Below are 16556 nucleotides of genomic sequence, written 5' to 3'. Positions count from 1 at the left end.
TTGGCACAAGGCGGTAATCTTTTGTCTCTCTGGGTTCCCACCCCTCCTTCTAAAAGAAAAAGCACCAGGTTTAAGATGGATTCCAGTATCAGGTGACATGTTCACATGTCCTGTGAGACCCCAGCCTCTATTCTTCCAGGGCTGGCCCGCACATACACCGGAAGGTTTGCAAGTAAACAGACCATTTACAACCAAATGTCCTAGTCAATGGGAGCCATCCAGCTTCCAAACCACCATTAATGGCCCACACTCTGCATAATTACAATAGGACCTCAGAGTTATACTTCATGTTCCTAGTTTCAGATACAAGAATGATACACTCATACAAATAGGATGAACACACTAAGTAGATTATAAGCTTTCTAATGATACCTTACAAGAGGCCTTTTGCATAAAGCATATTCCAGTTCTTCTTTGAGTGCTTGCTCATGTGTATTCCACAGTAACTGTGCGTGTTCGTCACGTGCACCGGTGCCGGAAGTTTTTCCCTCAGCAGTACCCATAGGGGGGGAGTGCCGCTGCGACCCCTGGAGTGGCGCCACTATAGGGCGCTATAAGGGGAGCCGCGCGCCCCCCCCCCCCACCCTCAGTTCCTTCTTGCCGCCAGTGACAGTGCATCACTGCCGCCAGTGACGGTGCATCACTGCAGCTCTTCCCAACCTCGTTCGTTGCTCAGTACTACCTATATCAGTTAGTTCGTTAAAAGTTGTAGTTTAGTTAGAGTTCGGGCCGGGGCATGCCAGGGCCCTGGGGTTTAAATCATGAGAGTCTTGTAGGCGCTCAATGCCCAGGAGTGACCCGCACTCTGACTGCCTCCGCTGCCTGGGCAAAACCCACATTAGCAACCGCTGTAAAATCTGCGGGTCCTTCAAACCCAGAACTAAGAAAGAAAGAGACATCTGACTTCGGGCCCTTCTCATGGAGTCAGCACTGGCTCTGACCCCGGTGCGCTGAGCGGAGTCGGCACCGGGGATCTTAGTTTCGGTGCACAGCGACCCCCCAGCACCCGCCAGTGGCCGGCACCGCTCCCCACCGAGAAAGCAGAGAAAGGGGTCGTTGTCGCAGAAGCGAAGAGACAAGGCATGGGATGAGGCTAGGCCCGCATCGGGCAGCCCTGGTTCCCCCCCGGGCTCTAGAGCTCCGACTCAAGTCGATCAGAGCAGCCCGGCTGTGTCGATTCCGACCTCTCCAGCTGAAGTCCGCATGGCTTCGACACCAGAGGCCTGCAGGCGGCCAAAGACGTTATGTCTCTGCAGGTGCCCGGGGCACTGCCGGCACCCGGACCCCGATCTAGAGGCAAGCCGCCGCTGGGCCCCCACCAGCCAACGCCAACCTGATGCAGATCCCAGTCAGGAGACCACTCTCGGGCTCGTTCGTCACCCAGTGTCCAATCAGGACGAGAGCTGAGGAAGCGTTGTTCCAGGTCAGCCATAAAAATGTTGGCATATTGTGGGGCCATGCGGGTGCCCATAGCGGTGCCACTGGTCTGGAGGTATATATTGTCACCAAATTTGAAATAATTGTGCGTGAGGAAGACCTTGGGAGGCAGGCCAGTCCTCGCCCACAGACAACCTGCCAACCTTAAGCATATTCTCACCAGCAACCACGCACCGCACCATAACAACTCTAACTCAGGAACCAACCCATGCAACAAACCTCGATGCCAACTCTTCCCACATATCTATACCAGCAACACCATCACAGGACCTAACCAGATCAGCTACATCATCACCGGCTCATTCACCTGCACGTCCACCAATGTTATATATGCCAGCAATGCCCCTCTGCTATGTACATTGGCCAAACTGGACAGTCACTACGCAAGAGGATAAATGGACACAAGTCAGATATCAGGAATGGCAATATACAAAAACCTGTAGGAGAACACTTCAACCTCCCTGGCCACACAATAGCAGATGTAAAGGTAGCCATCTTACAGCAAAAAAAACTTCAGGACCAGACTCCAAAGAGAAACTGCTGAGCTCCAGTTCATTTGCAGATTTGACACCATCAGATCAGGATTAAACAAAGACTGTGAATGGCTATCCAACTACAGAAGCAGTTTCTCCTCCTTTGGTGTTCACACCTCAACTGCTAGCAGAGCACCTCACCCTCCCTGATTGAACTAACCTCGTTATCTCCATACTGATTTATACCTGCCTCTGGAGATTTCCATTACTTGCATCTGAAGAAGTGAGGTTCTTACCCACGAAAGCTTATGCTCCCAATACTTCTGTTAGTCTCAAAGGTGCCACAGGACCCTCTGTTGCTTTTTACAGATTCAGACTAACATGGCTACCCCTCTGATCTGTGACCTTGGAATCTTTCTGTGCTTCCATTTCCTATCCTTTAAAATGGCAATAGTAATACATACCCATAATTGTTAAGCAATTGAGGTCTTCTGAGTAAAGATACAATATAAAGGCAAAGTTTTCTCATCATTTGGTAGACAGCATTGTTTTATATAAACAAGGACTTATGTTGTTGATTGGTGTGATCAGTTCTTAATTCCATGCATTTTGTTCTGTTGTATGATTCCAAAATAAAAATAACATACTACACCTCTACCCTGATATAACGTCCTCGGGAGCCAAAAAATCTTACAGCATTATAGGTGAACCTGCATTATATCGAACTTGCTTTGATCTGCCAGAGTGCGCAGCCCTGCCCCCCCGGAGTGCTGCTTTACTGCATTATATCCGAATTCGTGTTATATCAGGTCGCGTTATATAGGAATAGAGGTGTATTTTAAATATCATAATGTAATATAACTATAAAAAGTTATTTTTGCTGCTTACTCATATAGGAATTTAAAAGATGTTTTTAAAAATCCTCCTCTTTTTCCTTTAAATATCAAGGAGACAGAAAGGAATTTATCTTGTTTGGTCCTTTGAATCAATTCTGCAGATATTAATACATCACGTCTAGTCATTTCCATTACAGAAATGAGCAAATAATTCCTTCAGGATTCAAAGTTATTCCTGATTTCTTCCTTCTAACTCCATTTATTAAACTGGAGAACATCACATAATATATCAGAAATTGTCACTTTTTAAAAAGAATCTATTCCTTACTTGATATGATTTACATAATATACCACTCATTGCTTTTACTGATGTAATTTCCATATTTACTTCTCATAATAGTTTGTATTATTCAGCTACACTGTAGTTATAAAAAACATTAAACCTTGTGGGGGGAAATAGGTGGCATTCTGATGGAATATGCTGATTTTAGAAACAAAGCTGTGATATTCTGTGTTCCCTTTAGTCACATTTTTTGATACCCCGCCAACAAGTGTACATGAAGGGTAAAAGTGGCCAATAGTGCCTCTTAGAGCCATGTTAGTGCGCTTCTCAGAATCTCTCACTATGTTTGTGGGGCAAACAAGCTCAATCCTGAAGGTGCTCTAAAGAGGCAGTCCTGCAGAGTTAATATGATATTGTTATGCTCTGTCGGCAGTAAAGGCTACTCACAGACACAACAGTAGCTATTATGAATTAATTGGAGGCTTAAGGTCTGATTAAATAAGATGGAGGATAGGATTTTGATGAAGAAAATACTGTGGTATCTAATCCTTTGATGCACTGTGGAGTAATACAGTACACTGCTTAAAAATTAAAAAGCATGACAACCTTGCACAAGTTGCAGGAATTTGCACCACAGGATTTGCAGGAACATAACAGAAGCTTGGAAGTTATCACAGGATCATATAAACTTCTGGGGCGAATTCATGGCCCCACTGAAGTCAATGGGAGTTTTACCATTGATTTCAGTGTGGCCATGATTTCACCCCAGTAAACTGACAGTGATAATACAGTAGCTGGTAGGCTAGAACAGTGTAGTCTGTTGTCTGGAGCAGCCCATGCATACAAATAAGGATAATAGTGTGGGTTTCTTTATAACCTGCAGTTTCCGTCTAATACAGGGGCGGGCAAACTTTTTGGCTTGAGGGCCACATCAGGTTTCGTAAATTGTATGGAGGGCCGGTTAGGGAAGGGGGTCATGGCTCGGCCCCCACCTCCTATCTGCCCCCCAGCCCTCTGGGACTCCTGCCCCACCCAATCCCCCCATTCTCTGATGGCCTCTCTGGGACCCCTGCCCCATCCACACACACCAACTCCCTGTACCCTGACTGCCCCCGGATTCCCACTGCCCCATCCAACCCCTCCTCTCATTCCTGACAGCCCCCCCGGGACCCCTGCCCCATCCAACCACTCCTTCTCCCAGTCCCCTGACTGCCCCCAGAACCCCTGACCCTGACTGCCCCCTGCTGCCCCATCCAATCCCCCCTCCTTCCTGACTGCCCCCTGGGACCACTGCCCCCATTCAACCCCCTGTTTTCCCCTGACCCCCACCCCGACCACCATCCCAAACTCCCCTGCCCTCTATCCAACCCCCCCCATGCTCCCTGCCCCTTTGCCGTGCTGCCTGGAGCACCGGTGGCTGGCGGTGCTACAGCTGTGCCGCCCGTCTGGAGCCAGGCCATGCCATCACCACGCAGCTCAGAGCACTGGGTCAGACTAGGCTCTGCAGCTGCGCTGCCACAGGAGCTCGCAGGCCCACCGCCCAGAGCATTGCGCTGGCGAGGGAGCTGAGGCTGCAGGAGGTGGGAGAACAGCGGGGGAGGGGCCGGGGCTAGCCTCCCAGGCCAGGAGCTCAGGGGCCGAGCAGGATGGTGCCACAGGCCAGATGTGGCCCACGGGCTGTAGTTTGCCCATCCCTGATCTAACAGACAGGAAGGATGCTAGGGGAGTAAGGTATGGTAAAACTTGATAGGATCTCATCTACAGTTACATACAAGACCAGGGTAGATGGATAGCATTATGAATGGTGGTGGGGTTGAAAAAAAAACAGAAAATGGAGAGGAAGGATTGACCTGTGGCTAAAGCATAGCTTCTATTCTTGGCTTTGCTTGCACCACGCTTCAGATTTCCCATCTGTAAAAATGGGGCAAACATCTCATTTCATGGGAATATTGGTTATTTTTATTACAACATACATTTCAATGTTGTTTTTAAAGCATTTTGAAATATTTAAAAGGAAGGTATAATAGAAGCAAAGAATATTATCATTTATTCTATTATGAAACTGAGACCAAAGGTACAGTTCAGAGTGAATTTAGAGAGTCATAAGGTGGGAGTACAATTTATATAAAAAATGTATACTGAGGCAAATAACATTAATGTCTCAGTTACCACAAGATGCTTTGACATTTTTAATGCATTTAAACATTATTTCTTGAGACAGTAAGCCAGGTTTGTGATTAATGTAACACATTAAGAAATCTCGGTGCAAACTTAGTGTTAACTAACTATAGCTGCAATTCACCATTATATGTTTCTTTTTGAGACTATAGAGTGGTTGCCATTCAAAAAAAACAGTTTCCACATAAGAGAGAGATTAACTTAACTGTGTGGTAACTGTTAGCAGATGGACTTTTCAAAAGTGACTACAGTAACGTGTACAAAGTGATATTCTATTTACTAAATATGACAAATAGTTTAACATAATAATAATAGAGGTTATATAATGATAATGATAGAGGTTAACAGAGGAAAAGCATTCATTGTATTGGATCTTGTATGTCATTATTTAATGGAAAAATGATTAGCTGGCATAACTTTTTCAGATATACTATGTCTACGATGAAATGATGCATTGGGTTTTCGTTGGACAAGCAATAAGACTTGTAGATTTTTTTTTTTTTCTGTAGGGTGGTGGAGAAGGTTGAGAAGAATCAGCAGTCTCAGATACCAATCAACTCTCTGATGGTGAATTAGAATGAATCATTAGGAACAGCAGGCACTGATAAGGAGTATTATTCTTAAGCTGATAACTTAAGTGCTTAGAATGGGCATACAGTAAATCAAAACAAATTTTAGAATGTTTAAGATTACAGTATAAACTTTTAAAAACTTTTTAAAAATAAGTTCTACAGTTTTAACTACAATATTTTTCTCAATTTGTGGTAAAGGACAAATTATTCATCAATTTAAGTTGTCACCGGAAAGGTTCTATACATGAGGAATTTAAAACAAGATTCTTTCAGAGCCTGATACAAATACCATTGAAGATAATGGAAGTCGTTGGGCTTTGGATGAGGTCCTTAGGCTCTGATCCAGAAAACCACTTACACACCTGCTTACCTGCAAGCATGCACTTAAATGCTTTGCTGAATCAGGGCCTTCTTTTGAGGAATGGTCCCTATGTTGATTACAAACACGGGTATGCATGGGCCTTAGTACAAAATTTTGCAAATGTGTTTCTTATACAGCTGAGCAGAATTTGACACAGAGTAGATGTTCACTGATCAACTCTTTCATTCTTGTAAATTAATATGCAGAAAGTAACCATAAAAGCGGTATAAAACAGCCAGAGCAACTTAAAATTTGAACGGTTAGCCCAGAAAATGTTTTGTAGCATTTGACTATTCATCTGTCTCTGGATCTATGGCAATAATGCATGGTGCACAACTGAATGACATCTGATGTGTTCATCCATACTGATTTTTTTCAGTGAACGATACTAAAGTGTTTTTTCTCTCTTGCCTCCAACTTCCTTTGTGTTTTCAAAATCTGTAATATTTTGTTCCAGCACACTCTGCAGTGCACTGTACATTTTAACTGTTCGAATTGTTGGCTGTTGGGATCCAGCTTTTATTACAAATTAACCTAGGCCACATCATTCCATCTATTTCCCACTGAGTTAAAGGAAGAGTGTTCTGCTTTAAAATGGATAGTACAGAATGTCCCAAGGTCTATTGTAAAGAGCACTGGGATAAATTGTTTTCAAAGTTTTATCTTTGTAAAGAATATTGGAGGCAAGTGAATGTGATATACTGCTCCTGATTTTGTGCATAGGGCAGAGATTGTTTGCTTGCTAATTTGATAATCTGAAATGACTCTCTCAGGTATTAATGTGAATTAACAAGCTGCCGATGCATGGCACATAACTGATACATAACATGGCACATAACTGGCACATAACTGATACGCACATAACTGCCGATGCATGGCACATAACTGATTTCTATAAGACTAGAAAATACATGACAATGACCTTTATTTTTTGGCATCATAATAATAACTGTTCCCAGAGGTACTTTACGTTAACAGGAGTATGCCAAGGAACAATAAAACCACAGGACTCCCAGTTATGTAAAATCAGGGTAATAACAGTTCCAGCACAGTACTTATATAGTCAGTCATCTGGAGTATTAATAAAAAAATAAGTGTTATTAACCTGTGAGGGAGCATGTTTTAAGAGTTTTTTTTTTATTTTTATTACTATTACAGCACAAAGCACATTGTCTACAATTTTAAACCATTGCATCAGCAGTGTTGTGCTCACCCAGTTAGTAAGGGTTCTGCATGCATTTCTCATTAATCGGTTTGAACAGGTAGCCCTTTGTGGGTAACTGAACAGTCTTCATTTTTACATGTCAACAGGCATTTTTTATGCTTAACTCTTCTTATATTTTTCTCTCCATTTCTTTTTGTTGTGATTAGCATACTAAAATATTGATGATTTCTATAGAGCGACCTTAATATTTATTCATATTTCCTTAGTTTGATGTAAAAATAGTGTGTTCTTGGGTGGGGCCCTGTAGGCCTGATTTATTTCTGCATTACCTTGTTTCATTAGTTCATAAATTCCATTAACCTGAAAGTTGCCGGCATGGTGCTCTCCAAGACCCTCTTTGCATAGCTTGTATACCAGTAGATCGTCAAACATGCAGTAGATGTAAAATACATCCCTGTAAAATGTGGCCAGTCTAATAAATCAACAAGAATTGATACATGGATTAATGCTATTATAATGCTAAATGCGATAATAATTTTAGCCAAAATTGTAACATATTCTTCATTCCTTTGTATTAGATTTCCATTTTAGCTTGACTTCAAAATATTTTTGTTAGAAATGTCTTTGTAATCATCATATACCTGCCCACGTGCTAAAATAAAGGTCACATTTGTGTGAAATACTGTTACCACAATCCCTTAACTCACTATGCTTTGTATTATATACTGTGTAGATTATATATTGAAGTCAGATCACAGGTGTGTGGTTGGCCGACCCTCAGCCTGGGCTTGGTCTTGGTCTTTTTGAGGCTCTTACCCTGAGTCTGCTACAGAAGCCCCCACTCGTGGGCAATCTCTCTGTTCCTGGTGAGAGTTCAGCTTACTCCCATGGTCCTTCTTGAGTCCAATTACTTCTAGTCCCTAGCAGTGCTCCCGGTTCCACCACAGATCACTGTCTGGGAACAGCCCTCCAGGCCCCCTCACCCATATCAGGCCTATAGTGTCAGTCTGTCCTCACACAAGGTGGGGGGGACAGACAGAAAGGCTAGCCACTGCCTCAGGCTCCTTGTTACTGGACCTCACTAGCAGTCCTTAGTAGCCTCACCTCCTGGACAAACTTTCCCTTTCTCTATGGTAGGTCTCAACTTTTTAAGCCATACCACTGATATATTATAAGATTGATCTTTACAAAAATAAAAGCCCATTACATATGTTAGGCATTACACAATACAGTGAATATAATTTAAACACTTTCAAGGTCAGTACACTTTATATAACCTCACAGCACCCAGGGCCAGCTCCAGGCATCAGCTTCTCAAGCAGGTGCTTGGGGCGGCCGCTCCAGAGAGGGGCGGCAGGTCCAGGTATTCGGCGGCAATTTGGCGGACGGTCCCTCACTCCGCCTGGGAGTGAAGGACCTCCCGCTGAATTGCCACCGCAGATCGCGATCGTGGCTTTTGTTTGTTTGTTTGTTTTTGTTTTGGCTGCTTGGGGCGGCCAAAACCCTGGAGCCGACCCTGACAGCATCTTATGATCAACACACTGCATAACACCAAAGAGCTCATCCATTCCAGTTCTGTGCATAAAAACATTCTTCTACTCCTTCAGCATATTGCACTAGAAGAGAATTTATAAAACACTAACATGACTTAATATACCTTGGATTATACTCCTTTTGAAATCTTTACTGCACATTTCCCCAAAAATATACAGATATAAAATCATCAGTGTGCAGCAAACAATACATTTCCATTAGAAAACAAAACAAAAGAATTAAGTTAAGTTAAAGTTGGGTAGGGAGCATGAACTGAGTATGTGATAGAGTGATGAAGAATTATATGGCAGAGGGGGATTTGTTAGCTGTCTTAATGCCTTACCTGTTCATTTGCAGGCTTTTTACTATTTGTTTTATGAAGTGTATTTGAATGTAAACAAAAAAAATGAGAGGGTCATGGAGAGCACATGTTAGGTAGGCTCCACTGAAATGCAACCTTAACTTTTTAATGAAATTTTATTTAGGAATTTCCCTGACTTTTAATAAGTGCCAAAAGTTAAAATCAGGTTGATTCATAAGGTTTGCAAGAGTAAAGCCATGTTCCAACCAACATCCACATCACCTAGTTCACTGCACTCTCACTGATAGCTCATCCAGTCTTCTATGCGACTTCATCTCCTTCTCCACGTCTATCAAGTCTCCTGCCTTCCCAAACTCTGAAGTGAAGCATAGTTCCATGACATGTTTCCGGTACCTTGCCCCAGTCTATATCCCTCCCAATCTCCTATTTTCCCCTGCTCCTCAAACTCTGCCTCTGCCCACCCTGGATTCTGGTTATATTATAAACAATTTTAAACATTTATATGTATATACGCTGAACCAGTTCTTGTATCTGTTATTCCCTTCCTTCCGCCCCCCCCCCCTCCCCCCCAAAAAAAAGGTAAGGTTTGTGATATTTCAAAAAATACTATTAACAGTCTGCTGTTTGTGTAGAATTCCATGAGCTGTGGAGATTTTTTATTGTGTTTCACTTTAATTACTAAACACCTTGTGTTGCTAACATTTGTTCTTAGCTGTTGTTTTTTCATAATGTTCATTCCCGCTTTCAGGTAAGTAAGGCATGAGAATGTGAGTTTTCTTCATACAGGAAGAAGCACTGCTGGAACAAATTTTGCTACTCTGAACTGTATTGCACTTTTGTCTTAGGAATATTTGAGAGCCAGTAGATGCTGCATTTCAATAAGCTCACTGAATAGAAATAAATTTAACTTTTTTTTGTACATGTACAATTATATGTGTGTAACCAACATATATAGTATAGCAACATAGTATAGAATTGTGAATTTCATACAGTGAGTTTTATTTGCTGAAAAGTCTTTCCACAAGTGCAAAGAGCACTAGAAGGATTGATACTAGTACTGGAATACATAAAGTAGTTGGGCTGTTTGAGCCAACAATATTTCCGTAATTTCGTTTGCTAGCCTGTGGAGCTTGCTGGTTGGACATGCTTTGTGCTCAGAGGGCAGATCAGCTGATGCATGGTTTTACCAAATCTTCATACTAGAGCTGGACAGAGAAACTTCAACTGAATTATATTCCATCAGAATGTTCAGTTCCTTTGAAATCAAAATGCTTCACAAAATCATGTCAGTTTAAGCATAATTTCATTTTGGAAAGTTGGGGAGGGGGAAATGTTTTGACATTTTTCGAACAAATTGTTTTTCATTTTGAAAAGTCTCTTTTTTAAAAAAAAACATGTCGGGTTTCTTCACAGAGACGTTTCACATTTTCTGATTTAATTCTGTAACAGGATGAGCCGCCTCCCATGGTCAGTGGTGGATCTGTGGCAATCTGCCTCAGTTTTCCCTTCTGCTCAGGGCTTCATAAATCACTAGATTTAACTCCACTGGAGGCCCTCTTGTTACCATTAATTACCCCTCCTTGGGTGCTGAGTTTATTACCAAACAATTCAAACTGTCTTCAAAGTCTCAAAAGTTCATCTCTGGCATCTTCTGCCAGTCCACAGGTTCCTCCTCTGTCCAACCCACTTTTTATCAAGGACCCTTCTAGCTAGAGTCCTTCTCTGCTTTTCACAGCAGGAAATCCCTAGTCTTCCTACCTGGCGTCCTTTCTTCACCAGGAGAGAGTTCATCGCTCTCCCAGTGCTGTCTATTCTCCTGCTTAGAGAGTTCAGCGGGCAATCCTGCCCCATTCTTTCCCTGCCCCCCAGGCCCTCTAGCTTCTAAGCCCAAATCTTCCCTCCTGCTAACTGCAGTCTCTGCCAGAGCTTCATCTTCCTATTTCCTGTTCCTTCTTTGGCTCTTTATAGAAACCAGCTTCCTCTATCAGGCCCCATTGTGATGCTGTTAATGAGGCACAGGTGGGACATATCAGTTCCCCTTTAAAGGGCCCGGTCCACCCTGTGACACGTCTCTAAAGAATGAAGCCAGTTTTCAAAATCTGAAAATCCTTTGTGAAATTGAGCTGCTGTCTTTTGCACAGCTCTAGATTGTGCTATTGAAACCACAGACTGATGAGAATGAGTTAAGTATATTGCCAAAGCGAATTATGCTAAGACATACCATTGACAGTGCTCCACTTGAAAAACCATCTCCTGCAGCTCTTTGGGATCACTTAGTAGTATATTATGATAGAGAGTATATTCAGATGTTCACCACTTAATTTGCAATATATATGACCTTGTATCCAACTGTGGGCATGTTATGGTAAAACTGGGAAATCAAATGTGATATTAATTGTGAAACAAAGAATAATATCAACATTACACAAAATTATCACCAACCAGCTGAGTATAAATTATGAGCTGTCCTTTGGGTTTAGTGTAAATTGCATCTGGAAAATACCATATATCTTTAGATCTTGGCCTTATTTACATTGATCCAACAATTATATTTGATCTAACAATAGAAAACTGTATTGTTTTCTATTGCCTAATTTAATAATTTGTAATTATCTACATCTCTTAATGTATTGTTAAATCTCTAGTTCAATTACTTTTATACTAGGTATGGCATACAAGATTTATGATTACAGGCATCATCTTCCTTCCCCTCTCATCTCACCATGTTATCCTCCTTCCTCGAATCCCTCACTCCCCTTTCTTCATCACATCAAGTTTAAACTTCTTGTCCTTCAGTTTCTAGACCCTTCCTCATTCTACTCCTCTTGTCTTTTATCTCATCACCCCACCATCCTCTTTGCTCTGCTGATGATACCAGCCTTGGTGCCCCATTTTTCTGCTTCTCCCGCAACTATCTCCACAGTTCCTTCTACATCATTCTGTATACGTGGAGCACCCTGCCAGTGCTGGTCAGCAAAGCCACTGTCCACGCCCCATACAAATTCATCCACAATACCTGCAACTGAAACCTCTCTTTATTTTTAAAAATCTTCCCTATCCCACCATGCTGCCCACTAGCCCTGCTAGCTGAGTGACCATTTAGTCTTACTGGGACTTCCATAATTGCTAAAAGAAAATACACGCGCGCGCACACACACAAACACAACTTTTTTAATACTGGTCTTTTATAAAGCATTTTTATTATTTTAATATTTGCTTATGGTAGCACCAAAAGATCTGTTGTAACTGCTGTGCTAGATGCTTACAAACATAATAATAGGCATAGTCACTGTGCCACAGAGCTTACAACTGAAGGACTCATTGCTGTAATTAGATCTGTGTTGTTGAATCCATACAGATCCTACTGTAATCAATGCGACTCTTCAGAGGAAGATCTGGATATGGTATCAGGACCTAAATTTCTCTTGAATAGTGGTTTGGACTTATTTCAGGAGTGGTTGCAGACAATACAAAATTACTCAAGATAGTTAAGTCAAAGCTGGCTGTGAAGAGTTAAAAATGGCAATAAAATGGCAGATACAATTCAGTATTGATAAATGCAAAGTAATGCACGCCAAAAAATAATCCCAACTATACATACAAAATAATGGGATCTAAATTAGCTGTTACCACTCAAGAAAAAGATCTTGGAGTCCCAACAGTTCTCTGAAAATATCAACTCAGTGTGCAGTGGCAGTCAAAAAGCTAACAGGAACCATTAGGAAAGAGAGAGAGAGTAAAACAGAAAATATAATGCCACTATATAAATCCATGGTATGCTCACATCTTGAATACTGTGTGTAATTCTAAATAGGAAAGTTTATTTACCCCTTTACATAATACAAGAACTAAGGGTCAGCTGATGAAATTAATAGGCAGCAGGTTTCAAACAAACAAAAGGAAGTGCTTCTTCACACAGTGCAGTCAACCTGTGGAACACAGTGCTATAAGATGTTGTGAAGGCTAAAAGTAAAACTGGTTTCAAAAAAGAATTAAGTAAGTTAATGGAGGATAGGTTACATCAATGGCTATTAACCAAGATGGTCAGGACACAGACTGGGTGTCTCAGAGTTGCAGCCGTGTTAGTCTGTATTCGCAAAAAGAACAGGAGTACTTGTGGCAACTTAGAGACTAACAAATTTATTTGAGCATAAGCTTTCGTGGGCTACAGCCCACTTCATTGGATGCATGCCAGGGTGTCTGTAAACCTCCAACTGCCAGAAGCTGAGCCTAAACAACAAGGGATGGATGATTTGAAATTGTCCTGTTCTGTTCATTCCTTCTGAAGCATCTGGCACTGGCCACTGTCAGAGACAGGATACTGGGCTAAATGGACAATTGGTCTGACCTGGTACGGCTGTTCTTACATTCTTAATTTCTCATGGTTAAATCTCTGCAATTAAAGGCAGTGCACCATTTAAGGAAGTGCTGGCACCCTGCCTTTTTGTGTTTAGCCAAAACAAATACTAAGTGGGGGAAAATTCATTGTAAACATAGATTTCTGAGATCAGGATTACACACTTACAAGCTCCAGATTCCAGATGCAGGTGAATCATTACAGTATTGCTCATAAAATGACAATTGGCTGCTTTTACACTTCTGTAAAGGTCAAGAGTTTGTTGTTGTGTTTTTAAAGGCAGGTCCTTCAGTGAGAGAAAGTGGATCAGAACTGAGGCAGAAAATGTATCATTCATCTGTGACATGTGCTTTATTTCCTTATGAATACAGAAATACACTAAGGCCAATATATTGTAAAGCGAGTAATTTAACACTTCTGGCTATGGTACTAGAAAAGAAAGTAGAATCATGGAATGAATGGCAGTCACACTGATCAGGGAAATATCTAAATGTCCTTGTCTTTGTTATTTAGTCTGACAGTCTTTTATGCTGTCACTTTCTACTTTTGTTCCCATCTCATGTTTTGTTGTTTTTGTGTCTGTTTATCCTTTTTTTAGCTCGTAAGCAGGAGATTATCAAGGTTACTGAGCAACTGATTGAAGCTATCAACAATGGGGACTTTGAAGCTTACACGTAAGTTGACTCATTTTGCAAGAGACAAGATGAGATAAATGTATAAAAATGTTCATGCTTGTAGGCCTTGAGGAAACACAGAAGCTGATTCACTGCTGTATTGCACAAGTCACACACTGGTATAACTGCAGATTTCAGTAGTGTTATATTAGGATAAACATGGAATAACACCAAAGTGAATCAGACCGATTATCACTACATAACATACACAGTGATCTCTTTCATCAGGCAGAGAGGAGAGAATGTTCATGATTTAAAATCTAAGAATCAAGATCAGAATACACTGGAAAGCTGTTTTAACAGAAACATTTCAGTATAAGCAGAGGTTCACTATCACCAGAAGTCTATCTGTTGCACTGTAATACATTAATGCCACTTGGGACTTACGGCTTATTTACATAGAGAGCTAGTACATAGCAAGCCTGGGTGTGAATTTGCAGCACACTCACCTGCCATGCATGTAGACCCTGCTACCAAGCACTGAAAGTTATGTAATGCACTTTGACATACCCCCACCCTTCTCATTTCACATAGCAGCACATGGAAGTGCACTATGGAACTTCTATTTGTGGTAGTAGGGTCCATGTGGCCAGTTATGTTTCTGTGTTTACAAGCATTTCCATTCTACAATATTTCACTTAAAACTGTGTGTCACTGTGTAAGTGGAACTATTTTGTCTCCAGAATTGGTGGGGACAGATACTTTCCCCTGCTGTGTCACAAGACCACCCCATTCACTGCAACCCCCACAAAAGTTACAACATAAGATCCTTTCTCTCCACACTCCCTTAAAAAATAAAATAAAATAAAAAAGGCAAGACCCCGAGCACTTACTTTGGCCTTCTCCTGGCTCTCTCTGACTGCTTCCCATTGTGTGCTGCACCAGTCTTACTCAGCAAAAAGAACAGGAGTACTTGTGGCACCTTAGAGATTAACAAATGTATTTGAGCATAAGCTTTCGTGGGCTACAGACCACTTCATCGGATGCACTACTTTGGAAATTTTGTTCAGGACCTAAAAAAATTCTGCTTAAAGAACTCATTTTAGGTATTCCGTTTTTAAAATAACCTTATAACCAGTTCTGTTGTTTCTTTACTCCAACCCATTAAAATGTATTTGGAACAAAAACAAATAATATTTTGTTTAAAGTTAAAGGTCTAGAGCTAACGACACTGTTTCAGCTCATGAAGAGCTAAAGGTTCTAGAATAGTTGAAATAGGGAAGTAATACTCCTATGAGACAGTGACAAATTACCAGTAATATACCTTTGCCTGGTATGAGCACTTTATATTCTTTGACTGTTACAAAAACTGTTGTACAAAAATGTCAAATGGAAGTTTGCTCAAAACGTTTCTGTTTTGCAGCATGGCAAAACTCAAGCCTTAGAAACATCTAACCAAAATTAAATTACCATTTAAACATTGGTAGCAACATTGGTTTTAGACTTAACATATCATGGGGGAGATTTTCAAAGGCACAAATTACAGCTGGATATCTAAGTCCTATGACTTCCAGTAAGATTTAGATGCCTAACTTCTATTTATGGCTTTGAAAATGTATCTTCTGGTCAAACACTGAAAGAAAATTTTAGGTGAAATGCTGACCCTATAGAAGTCAATGGCAAAAATCCCACTGATTTCATTAGGACCAAGATTTCATCCTTCATGCCTATATATGTTGTGTTTCATTCCAGCATGATGCAGTATATAATTTATGTTCCCTGTTGGAATGACACGTAGAAAAGCAAGGCAGACAGAAATGTTAATGCCCATGTTTATCGATGGATCACTGAATTTCACATACATCATATTTCTGCTTTACAGGCTGATTTGTATGAGGTCATCTGCCTTTGAGGTCAAGCATGCTCTGCAGTAGGGCAAACTGGATGGAGGATAAGGAACCTTTGTTCTGGGTTATCATGAAACAAATAGAATACCGCATCATTTAAATCTCTGAGTGGGAAGACTGTTCTATTGTTTGTGTTAATTGTCAAAACAGTGGACATTGCAATGGCAAATAGTATTCTTGTGGGAAAAGTCTCCAATTAGAAGTTTTCCATCATTCATGGGAAACAAGATCCATGGGAATAAATCAGCTTTATAAACCCAGCTCTACTTGCCATAAGAGAGGAAAATCTGGAAAGGAAAAAAAAGCATGGTAGGAATGGGTGGCTCTTCTTTGAGTAGTGTCCCCATGGGTGCTCTACTTCAGGTGCACATGCACCCTATGCACCTTTGATCAGGGGGAGGGATAGCTCAGTGGTTTGAGCATTGGCCTACTAAACCCAACGTTGTGAGTTCAATCCTTGAGGGAGCCACTTAGGAATCTGGGGCAAAAATCAGTACTTGGTCCTGCTAGTGAAGGCA

The 16556-nt window shown here is 41.4% G+C and overlaps 1 protein-coding gene and 1 long non-coding RNA gene across 20 annotated transcripts in view; one reads left to right on the top strand and one right to left on the bottom strand.

Annotated features, from left to right (window-relative positions):
- LOC117877964 overlaps positions 1–16556 on the bottom strand; it is a 71474-nt gene that overhangs the window by 28853 nt on the left and 26065 nt on the right. The gene's annotated exons all lie outside the window — the stretch shown is intronic.
- CAMK2D (calcium/calmodulin dependent protein kinase II delta) overlaps positions 1–16556 on the top strand; it is a 266772-nt gene that overhangs the window by 229341 nt on the left and 20875 nt on the right. For all 18 annotated transcript variants that reach the window (XM_034771697.1, XM_034771680.1, XM_034771682.1 and 15 more), the window contains one exon: positions 14116–14191. In XM_034771697.1, coding sequence (XP_034627588.1) covers positions 14116–14191 — 76 coding nt within the window. The remainder of the gene's footprint in view (positions 1–14115; positions 14192–16556) is intronic.

This window comes from Trachemys scripta, chromosome 5 (genome assembly GCF_013100865.1).
Source record: "Trachemys scripta elegans isolate TJP31775 chromosome 5, CAS_Tse_1.0, whole genome shotgun sequence".
In the NCBI taxonomy this organism is placed as follows: Eukaryota; Metazoa; Chordata; order Testudines; family Emydidae; genus Trachemys; species Trachemys scripta.
The sequence above is the reverse complement of the archived record's forward strand: the minus strand, read 5'-3'. Positions and strand labels throughout refer to the sequence as shown.